Source organism: Chanos chanos, chromosome 8 (genome assembly GCF_902362185.1).
Source record: "Chanos chanos chromosome 8, fChaCha1.1, whole genome shotgun sequence".
Classification (NCBI taxonomy): Eukaryota; Metazoa; Chordata; class Actinopteri; order Gonorynchiformes; family Chanidae; genus Chanos; species Chanos chanos.
The window spans coordinates 22614648-22636595 of record NC_044502.1 but is presented as its reverse complement, the minus strand read 5'-3'; the positions used below and the strand labels follow the sequence as shown (position 1 = coordinate 22636595).

General features: G+C 42.7%; 1 protein-coding gene across 1 annotated transcript; it reads left to right on the top strand.

Annotated features, from left to right (window-relative positions):
- Positions 1–466: 466 nt before the first annotated feature.
- On the top strand, positions 467–21453 carry tbc1d10b (TBC1 domain family, member 10b). The gene is made up of 10 exons (XM_030781047.1): positions 467–839; positions 999–1443; positions 1773–1872; positions 11200–11307; positions 11543–11649; positions 12907–13021; positions 15550–15615; positions 16052–16241; positions 16641–16795; positions 19296–21453. Exons 1-10 carry the CDS (start codon positions 467–469, stop codon positions 20181–20183), a joined length of 2547 nt encoding a protein of 848 aa, XP_030636907.1. The 3' UTR covers positions 20184–21453.
- Positions 21454–21948: the final 495 nt, after the last annotated feature.

Genomic DNA, 21948 nt, shown 5'->3' with positions numbered 1-21948 from the left:
TTAATAAATACAACTGTAGGTAGTATTTTGTGAATGGCATGATTTGTGGCTTTGAGTCTAGTTTAGAGCAGCTGTTTTTTGCTCAGGTGGTTGTTGCTCAAAATGTCTTACTCCTCCATAGTTACTACAAACAGCCTCCTACAGATTTTCCATGGTTTAAAAAAAGACAGTCATAATTTTAGCCTTGTTTGGCTGCATGTGGCTTATTTTAATAAAAGAAGAAGTGGATGTGGTCATGTAGGGACAGGACAAAATGTTTATGATACATGGTCCAGAGAACTTTAACAGTTTCATTTTACTTTCAGAGTGTATTTTTTTGTACGATATAGATAGATAGTTGATGAGCTGAGACAGAGCTAAAATACATGCACTGTACCAGTCTGCTTTGCTTGTGACACACTACCTGTGCTGCACCAACTCTATCTTTCTTTCTCTCTCTCTCTAGTCTTAGGATCAAGACAGAGCCATGGCTGAAATCTCTGCCCTAAGCCCCTCCCCCCCAGGTATGGCTGAACCACCTGTACCCCCTTCCTCTGGCACTCACCGTCTACCCAGCATGGCTCCTACTGAGTCTCCAAAATGCTGCCCCATCCCCAAATCAGCACTGTATGGGGATCGAGCTGTGATGGGCTCTTTTCCGGCACAGGGCGGAGTGGTTGAGGCCCCTGAATCTACGTCAGGAGAAGCAGCAACACCCCAAACAGCACAGTGCTTGGCCATTCCTCCACCAACCACAGAGACCAGGGGGCCCTCACCAGCAACTGCCATTCTTAGACCAGCATCAGACTCAGGAGCAGACGGAAGTCCCAGCATGGCCACTGAACAAGAAACACCAGCAGGTGAGCAGCCACAACAGAAACTCTCTTCCTCACAAATTAATCCCAGTCCTAGTCTCTACTCTGTTGTACAAATGTGCCAGCACTGTAGTCTAGTGCCTGGCGTGCTTTCACCAGAACTTCCTCATACCCTCTTCACCTCTGTTCCCATCCCCTTATAAGCTCCGCCTGCTTTGAAGCCCGGGTCCCCTACCCTCCCCATAGAGTCCATACGACTGTCAAGAGGGGTTGTTGGCACATCTGAAGCACATGATGCTCCCTCAGAGCAGTGGCCCACACCCCACTCCAAACCTGACAGCACCGACACCCCCACAAAGACATCTGAGCAGCCTCACCTGTCCTCCACACCAGAGCGGACTGCCCCCCCTGCTGTGGTGGTGCAGGAGCCAGCCTCATTGTTGGCAATGCCCACTGGCTATGCCCGACCGGCACCGGACACACTGAGCTACCTGGAGTCAGCCAGCCTTATGTCAGGTACACTGGAGTCACTGACTGGTCTGGGTGAGGATGGCAGCTCGGTTGGGTCCGACTCAGAGATCAATGGCCTGGTGATGCGCCGAACAGACAAATATGGCTTTCTCGGTGGAGCCCAGTACAGCGAGGGCAGGTGAGCGGACACACAAGTACACACACTCACATGTTTTCTGCACTCATACATGCACACATTTACCTCTCAATTTGACAACATGCTATAAACTGTTGCACTCAGACCAGGGATACATTAGAACTATTAACGCAGTAATACTGAGTTCAGTGTTTAGTGTGAATACAATAATGTTGTGGTCAGTGTTAAGTGTTAATGCAGCAACGTTGAGGTCAGTGTTTAGTGTAAATGCAGTAACGTTGAGGTCAGTGTTTAGTGTAAATGCAGTAACGCTGAGGTCAGTGTTTTCCGTGTTGGTGTTGAAGTGTTCTCTTTGTCTTGTTGCTGTGCAGTGAAGCAGAGGTCCGTGTGGATGTGGCCAGGCAGAGAGAGATGAAATGGTTGGACATGTTCAGCAGCTGGGATAAGTGGATCTCACGACGATTCCAAAAGGTCTGCTTATGTCTCTCTCTCTCTCTCTCTCTCTCTGTTGTTATTGTAGAGTTTAAGAGTTTGGTTTAATTTGGGTGTAGGGTGTTGGAGCCTGGTGGCAGTCACCACTATGGCTTCACAGGCCTCACAGCCTGGGGAAGAGACTCAGTCTCTTTGCCATGGCTGCAGGTGTGTTCCAGAGAGCGGTGCGTCTGTGGAGGAAGCAGTTAAACATGCTCTCAAACATGCAACCTTTCAGTGCACACTCTGCATTTTGAGTGTGGGAACATTGGAGAAAAAGTTTATTTGCCTGCATAAAGCTGAAAATCAGGGCATACTGGAGAGTAGGTTTTATGTTCAAGTTGTTTAGGAAAATCAGAGCAACAGTCAGGGAGAGCACAGTGCAGCCTGGGCTAGGGACACCGAAAGGGTGCAGTTCGGAGTGGTCAACAAATGATAAAGCGGGGATACAAGTTCTGTAGAGCTGGATCTCAAGGGTTGAATAGTGGCACCCAAAATGAGCTTGGAAAAGTAGATGGTCTTGATGGACAGGAGAAAAGGATAGAGGTTAGAAGGAGGGTAGATGCAGCTGTGGATATACTGCCGGCATCCATATCCAGCGGTGGACAAGGTACAAGAAAACTGATATTGAGTAATGAGCATCAAAAGTTGGACGAAGGAACTACAGGGGAGGAAGAAGCAGAGTGTATGGAGGAATGTGACGATGAGTCGGAGGGGAAAAGTATTGTATCTGACTGTTCAGGTTTGTTGGAGACTTCACTAAGCCAACCGGGCAACGTACACACAAGCGCAGCTCAGTAGATTTCTTTTAGTCACAAAAGAGAAAAAGAAGGTGTCACTGGCCACGTACTTTTTCGATACTCTGAAGTTTTTCAGATCTGTTCAATTTTTGTTCAAAGACTCAAGGCTTGAATGTGTTGTCACCCATGAAAAGATTCATGGCCAACTTATACACCTTAGGTACAGCGTAGGCTCTGCGTAGCCGTGTACCCTACACCGTAGTCTACACCATAGCCTGACATGCACCTCCCCAGAAATGTAACTACGCGTTGTGGCAATGCATATCGAAGCAGACCACAACAACTGTGATTGGTCCACTTGGTAGCATCACCCTCCTTCTGCCTCAATCATTTCAATGGTCGTACACATTATCTCCTCCGATGTCTTCTCTCTTTTCTGTGATGCAGTAATTTCAGTTACAAATAACCGTTGTTCAATATTTATTAGCTCAAACTCGCGTAGGCTATGGCGTAGGCTCTGCGTAGAGCCTACACAGAAGTATAAATCAGCCTTTAGGCCTAAGAAGTGGATGACAGCAGTTCGTGAAGGTCTGTCATACAATGAACAGAACTTCTCATTCACGTCCTCATGGCTGGGTTTTGCTTTTGGTTTCCAGCTGATCTGTCCTTTCTTCCTCTTCTTCACATGGCAGTCTTATGTATAGCTTACTTAAACATTAATAGTGCTAGAGATGGGCTGCGGGGACCGTTGCTGTTTCACAGAACTAGGCACCAAAAGGTTAAACACGTTTAAAATGCCTAAAGCTAAATGGTCTAAAGTGCGGCTGCATTTCACTGGAAAGGATTCCAACACCGGGACGTGTAGCAAATGTTTTAAAATAATTGTGTGTAAAAGGGGGAACACCTCAAATTTATTGAGGCATCTGGCAATGCACAGGATACACTTGAAAGCAGAGGGATTTATCAAATATGATAATATTCATACAACAGAAATTGATGAAGTTTGAAGATAGAGTTTGTAGAATATGAAGATTTCCAACACAAAATTTATTTTGCTGTTATTAGTACTGTAACTGTTACGTAGTGTTAAATTATTGTGGTTGGGTTAAGTTTCATTTATTATCAGAATTCATTATGTAAATTTGTTAAGTGTTTTGTATTTATTTATACTTATATAGTTAAGTTATACTTATATATGTTAAGTTAATACATTGTTCAATTTGAAGTTCAAATTTGCCTTAGAAATAAAAAAAAAATGTTCTTTAATGCGTTCAACCTTTGTTTTGTGCTCCTTTTTTAGGTATCGGTTTAGGCACCATGTAGGCACCGGCACTGTTTAAAAGTATCATTTTACCACCGGTATCGGAAAATCCCAAACGATACCCAACCCTAATGTTAATGCGGGAGTAGCAGTGTTATTCTCTCCCAGTATACCTGTGGACATAATCTCACAAAAGAAAAGGGCTGTGTTTTAGTGGTGCAAGTTAAGATCAATGCCCAAGAGTATATCTTTGTAAATGTGTATGCACCAACTGTAGGTAAAGAAAGAGGCATTCTTCTCAACCATATTAAACAAGAGCTGTCACAGGATAAACAAGATGTGGTTTTTAGTGTTGGGGGTGATTGGAACTGTACAGGGGACTTTGGACAGGAATGGTGAAGAACCTCACTTAATGTCAGCTGGGATTCTAAATGACATAATACATTATGATTTACTGGATGTGTTGAGGATAAAGCATCCTTCCATAACACAGTTCAATTGAATAAAAGTGTCAGAAGACAGGGTGAGGCAGCATGGCTTGATCGGTTCTGTGTTTTTAGACACATTAATCAAATAGTCAGCACATTAAGTGAATAGTCAACACATTAATCAGTTAGTCAGAGCTTTTATTTGCCCTGTTGGTTTCTCAGATCATCATGCTGTAATGGTACATCTATCAACTGCGTCTAGTCACAGAAGAACAACGTATTGGAAGTTCAATGTAAAGCTCTTAGAAGATGCAGCCTTTTGTTCTAAATTTATTGAATTTTGGGGAAAGTTTTGAAACAGGAAAAAGGAATTTCAGTCATTAAGGCAATGGTGGGATGTTGGGAAGGCCCAAATTAGGCTTATCTGTGAGCAATACACTGCATACTCCTCAATGGAGGCAAAAAGAGTGGTGGCTATGCTTGAAAACAGCATTGTAGAGGTGGAGGAACAACTAGTTGAACGGAATTGGCAGGGTGCACAGATTTATCTGGAAGAATTATGGCAGGACATGGGAGCAATATTTCAGAACAGAGAAAGAGGAGCACTTGTAAGAGCTAGTTTCTCAAACTAGTTTTGGAGAGATGGATGCACCAAGCTCCTTTTTTGGATTGGAGAAGCATTACAAGGAGAACAAACAAATGATTACTTTATATATGGTCACCTCTCCTCACTAGAGGCGGGAGAAAAAATCAATACACTGTAGTTACGCGATATTTTTCGGCACGATATTATAACGATACAGCGGTGCCAAAGTATCAATATTTATTTGTTATGTTTTAATTTCTAAAATTTATTTAATATACTTTTATTTTGGTACATACGTTTACTCTGATAACATGAAGTCCACAAGGTCGTGCAAGACCTTGTTCTTCTCTTGCATCACGGCAGAAACTGGAAAGGAAGTCAGAGTCACCAAGATGGCTGCAGAGACTCTTACCCTGCGCTCACACTGGCAGCGACAGCGACTTTTTGACGCCAAATCACTGTGTCACTGTCTCTTGCAGTTGCCTAGCCGTCGCTTGTTTGTACTTTTGAGGAAGTGGGCTACAAATGTATTGACAGGAGATACATCAGTTTTCTAAAAAAATGTATATGGGTCATTCTGTGTCAAATCAGACAGAATCCAGGAAGGTGGCTGCAGTACCATAATGAAGAAGCAGGGTCTTCCCTTATTATCTCTACTTATGTAGCAGCCTCTGAAATATTGGATGGAGTAAAGAAATACATGTTCTCTGTAGGCTCATTTTGCTATAGGTCATGAATGCAAGCTATATTCTTTGCCATCAGGGCCTCATCATAGAGAACGGCATTAACTCTGATAGATGCTATATTCAATGGAGTGGTTAAATTTTATATCCCATATTCAAAAAAGAATAAGATACTAAATAAAGAAATTCAACTAGCTTTATTGAAAATGATGTGCAATGTAGCAAATTCATTCCTTCATTCATTTTCTAATGCTGCTTATCCTAATTAGGGTTGCAGGGGGTGCTGGAGCCTATCCCAGTGCTCACTGGGCAAAAGACAGGGAACCACCCAGGACAGGTCGCTAGTCCATCGCAGATGTAGCAAATTATGTACTAGAAATTACATGTGATGAAAACTATTCTCCCTTAACCATATATCTTGAACAACAGGACTTCTATGACACAGGAATTCAATATTCATAGAGATACTGAGGCAAAAAAAGTAATCCTGAAATGGAACTTTTTCTGTCATGCATAAAATATCTCAAATCTGTCCATTTTTGTATGAAAGAAAAACGTAAGGACATTGGCACTTTGTACCCTTAATACTCATACATCAAGCAATTTCCATGTACATTTTTATGTTCCTACTACCTACCCCACATACCATTTTGGTCATATGAAAATGACCAAATATGCTACCAGGCCTTGTTTTATTGATAATGTCTTCATGTCCATTGGTGGTAGAGACCTCAAATACTGGCACAAAATTGATAAAAGATTGTATCTGCTGTACATTATCCCGCTTATTACATGGCTCCTTACTAAAGAAATAAATAATTTGACGCAAAATATTGATTTAAAAATTATTTTATTGATTTAAAAGTGAATTTATTGCTTCTGCTAAAAAACAGTTCCATAGCAGCGGTCTGTTATTCTTAGCAGCAGTATTCTATTCAGAAATAACAGACCATAGAATGCCATGATTGACCAATCAGAATCGAGTATTCAACAAAGCCATGTAATAATGATTGATATCATATTGGTGCAAAAATGTGGGTTTGTAGTACCCTCAGTATCACTCATTTAGGAATTTTGTACTTTTTCCAAAATCAAGGGCCTTATAAAATGGCATGCAGTACAGGCTTTTAATGGTTTTGGCATGCAGAAGACATGTTTGTCTTCTATTCTAAAAAGTTTGATTGGGCTACGAACAGTACTTATCAAGATATTAATGCCCAAACATGGCTTTCCAGATAAGGCGTCTTTGAGGCTATAAAAATGAAATAATATCAAGGGCTGAAAAAATATGAAAGCATAGGATTTGAACAGAAATATTTTACACGCCTTGGTTTTGGGATCCATTTATGATATATACAAGGTTTGAACAAAATCTGAGACAGAGCCGCAACAATCTAACCTTATCTGAGCTGAGACGGAATGACCCATATACTAATAAATATTATGAATATATATTTGGTTTATATACTATATTTATGACGTCTTTGCTTTATTCATCGTGGAGGTGTATGTTCGGATTTTGTGAAAGGCAGGCCTATTAATATATCGACCAATATACACATGAACAAATCAGGTGCATTCCCACAAAAAAATATGTTTTAGAAGGGATTTATTTTCCTATAAATAATGTGATCTTGCTTCAAACACTACTGTTTCACTATGGTCCGCAAAGTAGCATTCGCAATTGCTTCTATCTGTGCACGGAGACAACACCGCTGGAGTTTCCAGAATACTCCAGATAATGAGCTTGACATGCAACATGCTGTTTTGTACTATAGTCATGTGTCGCTTAATGTCCACGATACATTCTGTGATTTGGATGTTGTGCAAGCACCGTATTATCGCGGTAATATTTTAGAAAGAAAATTAAACAGAGAGATAGGGCTACAGCACTCAAGAGACGCATGATACATGAGATTGGGTGCTGTTGCCTACTAATCGAAGCATAGACTGTTAGAAAACTTTTATTTGTATGTATGGAAAGTTCACATTAAAATAACAGTAGGAAGTACAGTACAGTACATACATAAGCCAGTAACATAGGCATTTGCACAGATTGAAAAGATTTTAGTGAGCCATAGTTGTATCCTTCCTTTAAACATTTTAACCCCAGAACTGTTGTGCTTTCTTGCAGTTCGGCCTTTTGCCAATTTATGGCTATTTTACATTGGAATGGTGATACATGTGGACATGGACAAGTTGCAGTCAGTATGTGTGTGTGTATATGTTAAAGAGGTACTAAGCTAAGACTCTATGCACTTTGTTGTACATTGTTTCATCTCACTTGTCAAATTCTATGAAACTGACACCACAATGCAGTGAATAAATACATAATTCCTGCTTTTTGCCATTTTAGTGGCACTTGCTCTTCTTCAGTTACACAGATATCGTGATGTATCGTAGATGATTGTCTTGCAATGTATCGATTATTACAGAATCGCTGTATTGTGATACCATTGTTATCGTGGGCAACGTATTGTGATAGTATCGTATCATGAGTTACTCTGTGATTCCCGCCCCTATTCCTCACACATAGGGGAAATGCTGGAGAGGAAGACAAGGCTGTTTTAGAAAACCCTTTAACTATGCAAGAATTAAAGACTGCTGCATTTCAAATGACAACAAGCCATGCCCCTGTGGGTAGATGGCCTTCCGGTTGAATTTTATAAAATGTTTTGAGATCAGATGGGGGAAAACTTGTTTTTAATGCTATGTGAATGTGTAGCCACTGGTGAACTGCTACTCAGCTGCCGAAGAGCGGTGTGTACTCTCCTGCCAAAAAAAGGAGACCTACTTGATTTAAGGAACTTGTGACCTGTTGCACTTCTGTGTACCGACTAGGGTTGTGTATCTCACCCTTATAAGACGATCTGATGTTTATCTAGATAGGCTATGATATGATTCAGGGACGATACATTTTTAATACGGAATGATTTGGTGTGCTTCGATGCGATACGATACAATGCAGTCTGATACAGTTTTGACTAAGTTGTGGCTGGAGAAAGTGTTTAATGTCCATGTCTTTGTATTGCGTGTCTACCTGGGTTCAGAGATAATAGAGAGGAAGAGTTTGGAAGGTGCACTACAATCAGTGAAGGCCACACTATCAAGATTGACATGGCTGTTGCTTCAAATATCGAATGACAAGGCATTTTGTGATACAGAATGCTACACGATACTATCTAAGCAATTCGGTCAGTGCCATAAAGTATTGAAGTTCGGTATCCAGCCCTAGTTCTGGTGGGGCTGGACCAACAGCTATTCCTCATGAAAAGTGAGGGTTTGGACTTGACTGGTCTCACAGATTTCTATGCCTCAGTCTTACGGGCCTGGAAGCTGTTCAGTGCTACATGTGAGGGTGGTGTGGCACCAGGGCCATGGGTGTGGGAGGAGCTTCTTCTCCACAACCCACTGATACCTCTGGAGTCAGAACCCTCAGACACATTGCACAGACAATTTCTAAACAATATGCAAGTTAGGCCATTTATCGATGCCTGGAGCAGAGGGATGGAAAACAGCCCAGTCCCTGTCTCAGCAAACAGGTATCACCTCCCTTTGGCTGCTGGGAAAGTTCACTGAGGAAGTTAAATAGGTATGACCTCACTGAGGCTGCTGGGAGTGTTCACTGAGGAAGTCTCAGCCGGTGCAGGATTTTCTTAAAAAGCCACCTGGCAATGGCGCTGCACAGTTTCCCACTTTGTGTGTGTCTGCGACCACTGGAGATTGGCGAGAGGATAGAGGCACCCTACTGACTCTCCCCTCTCTGAGCCTTGGTGAGTTTGTGTGAAACAACTGAAAAAAAGTGTCTTTAAGTACTTTAAGTTAGCACTTAATTTGACTGCTCCATGGCCACTTGTTGCAAATTTTGCACCCTTTGTTTGAACATCTTATTTTCCTTATCATATGAGAAATATTCGAAACAAATTAATTGGATAGCCAATCACACTGGTCGGACTGTTCAGCTTTCCCATGTGTTTTCTTAGGTTTCTAACTGTTTTGCTAATGCCTCTCTTTGTGCCTCCTCAGGATGAGCTCCTCTGAGTCTTGCAAAATATTTTTCAGTACTCGTCTGGACTGAGGGAGCGAACATTCAGTGTCAGAGTTAAAGAATTAGCATTAACATTATCCACTTGCACGAGCAGTCGATATTGATTAACAGTACAGTACTATGTACAGTGCACTAACCCTGACAACCCAGCTGTATTCTAACATTAGCTTAGCTATCCTTATTAGTTAGGCTCCTTACATGCTTACTAACTTGGGTCTCCATGATTGACAGCGTTGTGTTAAGAACATAGACGAACTTATCAGAGTTAACTTGAATGCATCAGTTTTGGACAAATACATGTAGAGGTGTTCATGATATTAACCATTAGTGATTCGGCCAGCCATCCTCTCTGTGCCAGCAACAATCTTTCCTCCTGTACGTGATCATGTTTTGAGTGGGCATGGAGAGGAGGGGCTATTCACAGACGGGTCCATTGTCAATGTGTTTCTGAGAGAGAGCGGGGCAAGAAAGGGCTGACCGAATCAATGTGCTGCGTGCAGCTCTACAATGAAATAAAAATGTACCCATATTAAATAGTAAAAAATAAAAAAAATAATAATAATAAATTTAAAAATGAAAATTAATGTGTGGCAGTCAATGTTGATATTGTGGCGGGCCGCCACAAATAAATCAATGTATGGGAAACACTGGCACTGTACAGTGTTTGTGTGAAGGTGAAGAACATGAGGGCCTTAGAGGAGGTGAGAGAGCACCAGTGGCAGGGATACTGGGAGAATGGAGCACAGCAGGGTTTCGGTGGTGGGTGTTGTATAAACCACCAGTGCCTAAAAAGACAGGACACTTGCAGTGGAGGGCAATACATGGGGCCATAGCGACAACCAAGCATATATCTCATTTTGACCCAGGCATGGGGGTGGGTTGCCTCCTCTGTTCTAGGCCAGAAACTATACAGCATGTGTTTACAGAATGCTCATTGCTGAATCCTGTTTTTTGACTCCTACTGTCTGTTGAATTTTGTCTTTGGTCAGGCTAAACTGGCCATTCAGCTCACCAGAAGAAATAGAATAAAGGGAGAGGGCCTCACAGACCCAGTTACAGTGTATACATGTTTGGCCTCAGCTCACCTTAGAGTGGAATTTGCTTATTTTAAACTTATTATTGATTTTAGGACTTTTCTTAATGTATGATGTGTTGAAAATGTGTTGTACTCTGTTGTTAACAAAGTGCTCTATATCTTTATGAAGAATGGAATGTGCATCTTGTGTTTTTGACAGGACATGTGGAGTGGGGATTTCTCTGTAGGGGTAAGGGTGGGGGTGGGGTGGTGCATCAGTTAATATGAACGGAATCAAGATGAATTAACTGATGTATTAAAGGCAATGTAAAAGTCAAAAGTCTCTCTCTTTCTCGCTCTCTCTCTCTCTCCCTCTCTCTAGCTCGCTCGCTCTCTCTCTCTCTCTCTCTCTCTCTCTCTCTCTCTCTCTCTCTCTCACACTCTCACTCTCTCTTTCTAAATGTTTTTGCATGTCTGTTTCATTTAGTGTCTGTTTATGAATGAGAATGGGTGTGATTCTACCTAATGCATGTGTGTGTGTTTGTGTTTGTGTGTGTGTGAGACAGGTGAAGATGCGTTGTAGGAAGGGAATCCCATCTTCTCTCAGGGCAAAAGCCTGGCAGCTACTCTCCAACAGTGAGGAGCTCCTCACTGCAAACCGTGGAAAGTTTGAGGTAGAATCAGCACACGCGAGCACACACACACACACACAAACACACTCTGCCAGTAGTTTAGTGTTGCTGGAGGTAACATTGCTTCAGCTTCAGTTGAAGCTGAACCAGATTTACATGTCCTTCCAATATTCACAGACAGTGTAAAGTCCAAGTGTTGTGTAGTTGTGTGGGTATATGGTTCTTAAAAGAAACATCTCTCTCAGTGCATTTGTTCATCCCACTCCTCCTCCTGCAGGAGTTGGAGAGAGAGCAGGGGGATCCTAAATGGCTGGACATCATAGAGAAGGATCTGCATCGACAGTTCCCCTTCCACGAGATGTTCGCTGCTCGGGGAGGACATGGGTAAATATTTCACACTTGTATCTCCCCTGATAACGGAGTTGAATGTGCTTACACACACACTCACACACAAGTTTACAGCATACACTAACATTTGTTCAATTTTTTTCATGTTAATGTGTGGCTATGTTGGTATCACAGTAGTCCTCACTCAGCCCTGTGGCTTTTTAAATGCTTTTGAAAAGTGTGAAAAGATTTAGACAGCCAGGGATCGACAGATCATCGTCATGTCCTAGAAAGGGACGTTTGTCATTTTTCTGATTGTGGGAATCGTCATTTTGACTGATTGCTGATAGAAAATGCCCCTTTTTATCTGTTCCACACACTCCTCTGATGCAGGGCCACTCTTTATAAAGGTACAATTTTGTAGTCTAGCTCAATCTCCTGCCCTTGCCTTGTCAGATTGGTTAAAACCTGGACAATGATAAGTGAATAGGCAATAAACAGTCTTCTCTGTATAAGAGAGATGTGGAAAGCAGAATTTCGCCTCTTCACCAAGTGAAATTTCTGTAGAGCAAAATTGCACTTCTCACTCAGTAGTTGTCAAAGTGAGCAAACTTAGATAATTTCATTGTAAATTCACTCACCCGCTCTTACACACAGGTCACACATTTGTGATCGTTCCTTGTTCTCACCACTGCGGGCAAGTGTTTCAAAGCGTTTCACCAAACACACGTTTATTTAGAGGAAGCTTTGTACTGAAGGTGTTACGGTAAATTTTGATGCTGAAATTTTTCACTGCAAATGAATATCGGCCCTTCTCCCTTTACTTCCTCACAGTACTCTCTCGTTTACATCAACATTTTTCTTTCTTTCTCTCTACATCTCCACACACATTCTCTGTACACTGTGCCAACCCTCTATTTTTCTCATAACTCACTGCTCTGTCTGTCTGTGTGTGCCTCTCTGTGTGTGTGTGTGTTTCTGTGTGTGTGTGTGTGTCTCTCTGTGTGTGTTTGTGTGTGTCTCTGTGTGTGTGTGTGTCTCTCTCTGTGTGTGCCTCTGTATGTCTTTGTCTCTTTGTGTGTCTGTATTTGTTTGTGTGTGTCCTTGTGTGTCTCTCCCTCTGTGTCTCTGCCTCTGTGCCTGTGTGTGTGTGTCTCTGTATGTTCCTGTGTGTCTCTGTATGTCCCTGTGTGTCTCTGTGTGTGTCTGTGCATGTGTCTGTATTTGTGTGTGTGTGTCTTTGCGCCTCTGGCTGTGTCTGTGCGCGCGCGCGCGCGTGTGTGTGTGCGTGCGTGTGTGTGAGTGCTCTATCAGACAGCAGGACCTGTTCCGTATCCTGAAGGCGTACACAGTGTACAGACCAGATGAGGGTTACTGTCAGGCTCAGGCTCCAGTGGCTGCAGTCCTCCTCATGCACATGCCCGCTGAGGTAAGACTGCTGGGCACAGATGTTCAGTTTGACTCCCCCTGTGTTTTCCTTTGGGCTTGGGACCTCACTGTATGTATTATTAAAGAACTCAGGGACAAAACAGAAATACATAGATTAGAGCCCAACCGATAAATCAGCATGCCAATGTCATTGGCTGACATGACCTAATTGCAGATAAATCGGTATCATCATTTATAATAGGTGCTTTCGGACCGAACAGTTCTAGGGTCTCATTTGATAGGAACTACCCCCTGGGCAGCTTCCCCTAGAACTAAATACGTTCTAGGGCTTTTTTCTGTTTGCATTCGCACCCCCAGTAGGAACGTTGAAGTGACGTAAGCCAGCCGATGGTATAGCAGCTAAGAGCTGTTGTTTACGACTAACCAGGATAGCTACACTTTTTAAAGTACAAATTTAATGACTTATGACCTTTTAAATACCTCCAAAAGGAAAAAGAAATCGACAAACTAGACTACAGTATACAGAATTAATGAGTTTTATTGAATTTGAATGACAGAAATATTGAGGGCACATTAGATAGCATATAACAGCCTTCTCATTAACGAAAATAAAACTGTATGGCGATAGACCCAGTCCAATGGAAAAAAATGTCCCCCTGCATTTATGCATTTACCACCGCAGTAGCAGTGAATGACTCGATGGGCATAGTACTTTTCGGGTGCTAGCATAGCGCTTGTGCCTGACGCTTACTCGCCGCATCGTGTTTTGTTTTGTTTTTTTCCCTTTTTCCCCGCCGCAGCCCTCAAATCGTAAGCTGGATAAACACATTCTTATTTTAGGTTAAAATGCGGATCACAGCCACACAAGCGGACACACAAGCACCTACCAAAGCGGAGTGTACGCTACCTCTTCAATGTTCAAATATACATTGGACGTTGCAGAAATGGCCATTGTTGGGGGCTATAAAATACCGGTAAAATAAAACATAAAAACCATGTGTCCCCTCCTTCAGTTACAGACATTTTTAGACATGAATATCAAAAACGAAATGTAATACGTTCTAAGACTTTATATTTTGCACGGATCTTTAAAAATGGCGGTTGCAATCATCGTATACCTGTGTCTGGACCAATGGCTGTACACCTACGTCACAAGGTTCCTACTGCGCTGCGAAAGTACCTACCCTGAAGTAGGAGCTAAAAAAGCCCCTCAAAACGGAGTTATAAGAACTATGATCGTTCTAAGTTCCTGCGGTGCGAACACGCGAAAAAGGGGGTACTTTCCCCGTTAGTTCTAAGAACTATGGAAAAGTTCCTCCAGTGTGAAAGCGCCTAATGGCCAATAAATTAAAAAAGAAACAGAGAGACTGCAGATGGCGTCTTGTTTCGTACAATATGTACCCAGATTTATTCCAGACAACGACTTGCTACAACACAAAGTATTTATTTGGTGTTCTGGGGTTAAACATGACATGACTGTCTTGCAGGAAGGCTATTTCACATGCCCTGAGACTGCGCTGACAATCTCTGTCTGCGTGTGCTATGGACCAATAACAATCAAGCATCCAATAGGGATATTTGTTATCATCTCATATTTAAAATATTGCCGTTAAACAAACCTTACCAATATATTCTATGTGAATATTACAGATGGATCTTTCAACCATGTTATGACATTCATGTCAGCCATGCCTGTTTTTGTGTGCAGTAATGTGAAAGCTGGTACTGTAACATTACAGTAGTTGAGTGGTGTTGTTGAGTGGAGCTGTTGACAAACTTGACTGTAGGTTTATTTATGAAACAGTGTGGCAGTTGTAGCGATTAAACAAACAACTGTCCTATCATTTCTCCCTCATCACTTCTAAAAATTCTCTAGCAACATCGCTTACCACAGCTTATAACGCTGTCCATTGCTAAATTAGGTTTCAAACAAAGCAAGCTAATGCCATTTTTATCAGTGGAAGACCGCTAACGCTAATGAGCAGTTAAACTATACTGTTTAACTTATTCTGCCTAAATGTAACAATAGTAAATATATCTGTTACTCCCATGTCTGTAGTTACAGTTGGTGCATTGAAAATTATTAAACCAGAGGAGACATCTCAACATGGCTTGATAGCCAAACAAAATTGCAGACAGTCATTTACTCTAAGAAGCATTCAACAGCAGCATTTACTCTAAGTCAATGTATCAGTTTACTACATAATTTATCAAAACTGTAATATGTTTTGTTGTACTTTTGTTCAAAGTACTATTTATGAATAAAACAAGTTTATTTTTAGACTACATTATGTCATTTTATCTTGGTGAGGACTCTTAAATAACTACACATAACAAATTTTAGGGAAAATGTTTATGTTATGTGTTTATGGGAAAGAAAAAAAAGAATATCAGCCAATATATCATTATATGTCATTATCGAATTTTTTAAATTCTCAAATATCAAAATCTGTATCGGTCTTTAAATTCCTATATCCGTCGGGCTGTAATATAGATCTTAGAAATACATCTCTTTTTGTGTTTTCTGCACGGCTGTTAAGGATTGCTTTGTGTGGTCATGTCTTTCAGCAAGCCTTCTGGTGTCTGGTCCAGATCTGTGAGAAGTACCTTCCTGGGTATTACAGTGCTGGGCTGGTGAGAAACGATCAAATATTCTGTATCTAGAGGAGGCAAAACTCTCTTAAATGTAAATGTTTGACTTGTGAGACTAGCCATGAGTAGTTTCGCTAATCACCAGTAGTTTTAGGCCTGTGTCATTCTCCTGAGTTTGTATGACTGTGTCCCTGTGGGACAGGTCTGTGTCATCCTCTTGACTGTCTATAACTGTGTCCCTGTGGGACAGGCCTGTGTCATTCTCCTGACTGTCTATAACTGTGTCCCTGTGGGACAGGCCTGTGTCATTCTCCTGACTGTCTATGACTGTGTCCGTGTGGGATAGGCCTGTGTCATTCTCCTAAGTGTCTATTACTGTGTCCCTGTGGGACAGGCCTGTGTCATCCTCTTGACAGTGTCAGGGGACAAAATTATGCTGTTCCTCCTCTCACCCATCTCCTGCTTTTCATCTCCCTAGGAAGCCATACAGCTGGATGGAGAGATTTTTTTCTCTTTGCTAAGGCGTGTGTGTCCCATGGCCTACCGTCATCTGAAGAAATTCAAGATCGACCCCATCCTCTACATGACAGAATGGTTCATGTGCATATTCTCGCGCACGCTGCCGTGGGCCTGTGTTCTTCGAGTATGGGACATGTTCTTCTGCGAGGGTGAGTCTATCACACACACATACACACACACACACACACACACACAGTGCACAGTCACACACAGTGCACACCCAGCCTGTTTATGAAGGGTTACACACAGAATATGTGTCATATGGCATTCATATACGCAAGACATTCATATACAGGTTCAGTGATTCCAGTGGCTGAGCATTGTAAAGCAGAATGTGTTTCTTTGTGTATGTGTGTATATATTTCTGTTTGTTTGTCTTTATTTGTATGTATTTATATTTGTGTGTTTGTGTGTGTGTGCATGTTTCTGTGTATGAATGTGCATGCGTGTGTGTGTGCCTGCGCGCTTGTGTGTATATGTGTGTGTGTGTGTGTGTGTACGTCTGTGTGTGTGTGTGTGTGTGTGTGTGTGCTTGTGCACACGTTCAGGGGTGAAGATTATCTTCCGTGTGGGCCTGGTGTTGCTGAAGCAGATGCTGGGTTCAGTGGATAAGCTGCGGGAGCTACAGGGCATGTATGAAACCATGGAACGACTCCGGAATATTCCCCCTGATGCCGTTAGAGAGGACATACTTCTCCAGGAGGTGCGTATGAAAACTATGTATGCCACTAGTGTAAGGGCGAGCATTAGGACACAGAGGTGTGTGTGGGTGTGCAAATGGTTAGAATTCAGGTGAGTTGTGAGGTATGGTTGGTGGTTGAGAGTGTGGGTGTGTGATTAGGTTGAGTGAGTTGTTGAATGAGGTGAGTGTGTGGGTGTGTGACTGGGTTGAGTGAGTTGTGGCATGTGAGGTGAGTGTGTGGGTGTGATTGGACTGAGTATGTGGTTGGGTTGAGTGTGTAGGTGTGTGATTGGGTTGAGTGTGTAGGTGTGTGATTGGGTTGAGTGTGTTGGTGTGTGATTGGGTTGAGTGTGTTCAAGCTCATGTTTATTTGTATAGCACTTTTTACAATCAAAAATTGTCTCAAACAGCTTTACAGCAATCAGCACCTAAACCCCCAGTGAGCAAGCCCAAGGCAAGAGTGGCAAAGAAAAACTCCCAATGAAATTAATGGGAGGAAGAAATTTTGGAAGGAGCCAAGATTCAACAGGGGGAGCCTATCCTCCTCTAGCCAGCGTATATAATAGACTGGCCAGCACAAAGAATAAACTGTGTGATTGGGTTGACTGTGTGCGTGGGTGTGTGAGTTGAGTGAGTGTGTTGTGAGTGAGTGAATGGGTGTATGATTGGGGGTGTGGGTTGAGTGTGTGAGTGAGGTGGGTGTGTGGGTGTGTGATTGGGTTGAGTGTGTGTGGTTGAGCGTGTTGGTGTGTGATTGGGTTGAGTGTGTGTGAGTGAGGTGAGTGTGTGGGTGCGTGATTGGGGTGTGTTGCTGTGTGAGTGAATTGAATGTGTGATCGGGTAGAGTGTGTGAGTGTGGTGAGTGTGTGGGTGCGTGATTGGGGTGTGTTGCTGTGTGAGTGAGGTGAGTGTGTGGGTTCGTGATTGGGGTGTGTTGCTGTGTGAGTAAATTGATTGTGTGATTGGGTTGAGTGTGGGAGTGAGGTGAGTGTGTGAGTGAGTGATTGGGTTGAGTGTGTGGATGTGTGATTGGATTGAGTGTGTGGTTGAGCGTGCAGGTATGTGACTGGGTTGAGTGGGTGGGCGTGTGCTTGGGTTGAGTGGGTGGGTGTGTGATTGGATTGAGTGTGTGGTTGAGTATGCGGGTGTGTGACTGGGTTGAGTGTGGGTGTGTGATTGGGTTGAGTGTGATTGGGTCGAGTATGTGGGTGTGCGATCGGGTTGAGTGTGTGAGTGAGGTGAGTGAGTACTGATTTGCCCATCTGCTCACCTCATACATACTGTCACTTAGCAATTGAAGGAGAGACTTTTTACATTGCAATGTGTGGGCTAGTAAACATTCCAGTGATTCTGAGGTTAAACATTGTGCAGACTCTCCCCATGTACCCCGTTTGTCTCACTCTCTCTGTCCTCCACGCCCCCCCCGTTCCTTTGACCCTTTTTATGGTCCAAGCCCCCCTGTGTACAGGACCAGTGCACACCAAAACCACTTGCCTTAACACATGACCGATACAACTATAACAATTTCAAATGTTTCTGTACAATTGATTGTCTCAGAAATAATTGCGATTAACAATATGATTGTCTCTTTTGGTCAGATTTGAAAAATATTTATTTATTATTTTTCAAACAAATTTGTTTTGTACGTGACTGTCTCAAGAGAGGCGGAAGTAACAAAAAAAGTCTGACCAAGATGTTGGAGGCTAAAGGCTACATGTAGCATGAAAACATGTATGTGATCAAAAGATGTCTGGGAAATCATTTGTGTCTGCATCAACACAGGTTGTTGTTTACATGTTATGTGAACATAGTTGGGGCCAGAGCGGTAGAAAAACACTCTCAACGGCTCTGGTCGGGCCAAATAGACCACTTTAAACCTTCATGTAAGCACTCGAACTTAAATGCTGCTAATAGGATAGCCAGACAGCTTGCTTGCTGTCTACATGACCACGCCCCCTCAGTGAAAAGTGGTAGGGTGAAATTTGAGAGGTGTTTCGCTGTGTGGAAGCCTAGACAGTTGGGCTGCTGCGATAAGTCGGCGTAATTGATGACTTCGAAAAATGTGTCAACATCAATATGTTAAACCAACACAGCATTGTATTATTTTTATGAATTCACCTTTTTGACTTCTAAAACGCTTCAATTCATTATAACAAATGTTTTTCTTCAATATCACTACGTAATTGCTGCTAGGGCTGTGACTGATGACTATTTTTCTATCGATTAATCTATCGACTATTTGAAGGATTTCATGGGTGAGTTAGCCACAGTGGGTGAGTTAGCCACAGTAATAGCTGCCATGCAGTGGCCTTTTTCCCTTCAGAAGCATTTATATTGAAATTTTAAGAAAAATGAGTATGTAGTGATATATACTGTTACCGTCCGTGTTTCAACTTATGCCGTGATATAAATTTTAGGCCATACCATCCAGCCCTAGGTGACCTCTCTCTCTCATTCTCTCTCTCTTTCTATCACTCTCTTCCTCTCTCTCTCTTTCTATCTCTATTTGTGTATGTTGTAGGTGGTCTCTCTGCCGGTGACGGAGGTGCTGATAGAGAAGGAGTGTGCAGTGCAGGTGAGGAAATGGAGAGAGTCGCGTGGTGAGCTGACACACCAGCCGGGCCGCAGGCTGCACGGCACTCGCGCCATCTATGAGCACAAGCAGCGTGCTGCTTCCATCAGCTCTGGGGGCAGTTTGTCGTTCCTGGCCGGCTCCGTGCCCCCCCCAGGCCCCCTCCGCGCCTCCTCCAGCCTCCTCTCCCTGCCGGGCTTCAGGGCCAAGCCCAAAGCACCTTTCCTCTCTCAGAACAAGAAAGGCTCCTTCTCTGGTGCCTCCAGCCTGGAGCCCAGGCCGGTGCAGGGCTTCAGAGGAGAAAAGCCGCTGCCTGGAGCAAGCCAAAGCCTGACGCAGGCAGCCGCACTCTCAGGAGGGGGAGAAAAAAGTCATGCTCCACATGGGCCAAGTCCCCTCACAGAGTCATCCGCTTCCGTTCAGACCTCCACTCGTACAACTGCATCAACATCGTCCGCTACATATGCCCCCCAGAGCCTGCAGCCTCCACCGAAAACTGTGTCAGAGCAGATCACACCCACCCTTCCCTCCCCCACTGCCAACAACGCAGCCTTATCTCCATGCCAGCATGCAGGGAGGGGGGAAAAGGCTGCAGAGGAGGAAGGAAAGAAGAAAAAGAGGAGCAAGGAAGACAAGAAGAAAGAGAAGGAGGAGGAAAAGCAGAAACTGCGTGACAAAAAAGAGAGAGAAAAGGCAGAGAAGGAAAGGCTGAAAAAGGAGAAGGAGTGGGCTGAAAAAGAGAAGAAGGAAAAAAAAGGAGGGAAGAGGAAGGACAAAAGAGGAGGTGGGGAGACAGATGAGAAGAATGGGGCCGGGGCAGTGAAAGATTTGGCCTAGTTCCTCTTCTGTTTTTCTCGGAGAGAAAAGGAAATGGAAGGAGAAAAGAGGACAAGAGTGGAAAGACTGGTATTAGGGGAATGATAGACAGAAAATAAAAGAGTGATTGGAGAGATGGTAGGAATGAAACAGGAGAGGACCCGTCTCCTAAGTCCGTTTCATTTCAAAGACTTGACAAAGGTAACTGGATCATGACGGGCCATGTTTTTTTTTCAAGCCTTATGCTTACATACTCCTCACTGTAGCCACCTCATACAAGAGCAGGTTTCAGCTAATCACAGACTGTAGCCACATCATACAAGAGCAGGTTTCAACCAATCACAGACAGACTGACTGGGAACAGTTGTTTCACTGCCTCTTTTAACTTACTTTTGGTTTGTTTATTGTTTAGAGCCTCAAAAAAGCCGTAAAACAAGTAGCGGGGATGGCCAGGATGTAAATCTCTTACTGAAGGACCCTATTGTGATTATATGGCTGTCAAATTAAAATGCCTGTCTAAAAGGAATCCAATTTTAATCAATGGCTCATACTTGTCATGAAGATACCAACTGTACTAATCCTCTTAGTTTCATTAACAATGGGAGTTGTGAAGGGAGTATTTATTGTTAAGTGAAGTTTGTGTGTGTGTGTGACTGTGTGTGTCTCCTATTAAATGTGTGTGTGTCCTGCTAGTGTAGACATATGTCAGTCTTAGGCCACTAAATGATCTCTGTGCTCCTCTCCAATTCTTTCTCTCTCTCTTTTCTTTCTCTCTCTCTTCCTCTGAAGGGTGTTAGTTTGTAATAAAAATGTTGAAAGGCTGATAGGTGGTGTCTTTACAGAGTCAATGAAAAGAGAAGTGAGAGACTGAAATGGAGAGGACCTTACAGAGCTCACGCTGGATGCATGACTTGATCCTGTAGAACTGTAAAATGAACATGTAAATTGTCCCTGCAAACACCCTTAGGCAGCATTGTCTAAAGTTGTTGTCTTTTGAGCTACAGTCTTCTTAGCCACTGTACTGCTGTTAATTTATTCTGGTTTACAGTGAAGTTTAAGGAGGAGGTCTGAGACTTTGAATGAGTAGGGACATGTTGGAGTGGAGTGTGCTGTGGTTCTGTGACAGAAGCAGGGGGTGTGTCAGTTGCTAGTGTTGGGTGAGCTGGGGTAGACTGCAGTCACTACTCACACAGCATCTGTTCTAACTGGAATCAGTGAAATAGAATAATCTATTTCTTACTTTTCCAAAGTTGTCATGAATTACTAAACAGTCTGAAATTCATGTGGTAAACTTGTGTGTGAATTTACCTCTTTATTTTTTTGTTTTGTTAAATTCGTTTTATTTTTATTGAACGTTTTTGCACTGAATCCTCTTGACGTAAAGTTCTCTTAACTACTTAAAACCACTTTATGGCAAAGCATCATTGTACATCAAGACCGTCAACTCAATGTCAGTAGTCTTTGACAGAACTTTTTTGTTTGTTTGTTTAGGCCTGTCAAGGGAGCCCACTAACTCAAGTTTGGTGCTCCACTGTAGCATTAACATAGACCTTTTATGTTTTTGCCTTTGGGCTGTAATTTATTAATGTATAAAGTTTGTTAATGTAATCGAACAGAACCGTGTGCATTATGTATTACTTCTGTTTTTAATCTTATTTTAAATGTATTTTTTTATGTGCGGACATAAGCGTCTGGAAGACTGGAATAATGATGGGCTGAGCGAGAGGATCCTTTGTAAGGGCTGCTTTGACATGTTTTTCAGATTTATAATAGTAATCATAATCAT

Excerpts from the sequence above, each read along its gene's own strand:
- tbc1d10b (XM_030781047.1), top strand. The coding sequence starts at position 467 with ATGGCTGAAATCTCTGCCCTAAGCCCCTCCCCCCCAGGTATGGCTGAA. Across the intron at positions 1,444-1,772 it reads GCCCAGTACAGCGAGGGCAG|TGAAGCAGAGGTCCGTGTGG; the intron begins GTGAGCGGACAC and ends GTTGCTGTGCAG. Across the intron at positions 15,616-16,051 it reads GGTATTACAGTGCTGGGCTG|GAAGCCATACAGCTGGATGG; the intron begins GTGAGAAACGAT and ends TCATCTCCCTAG.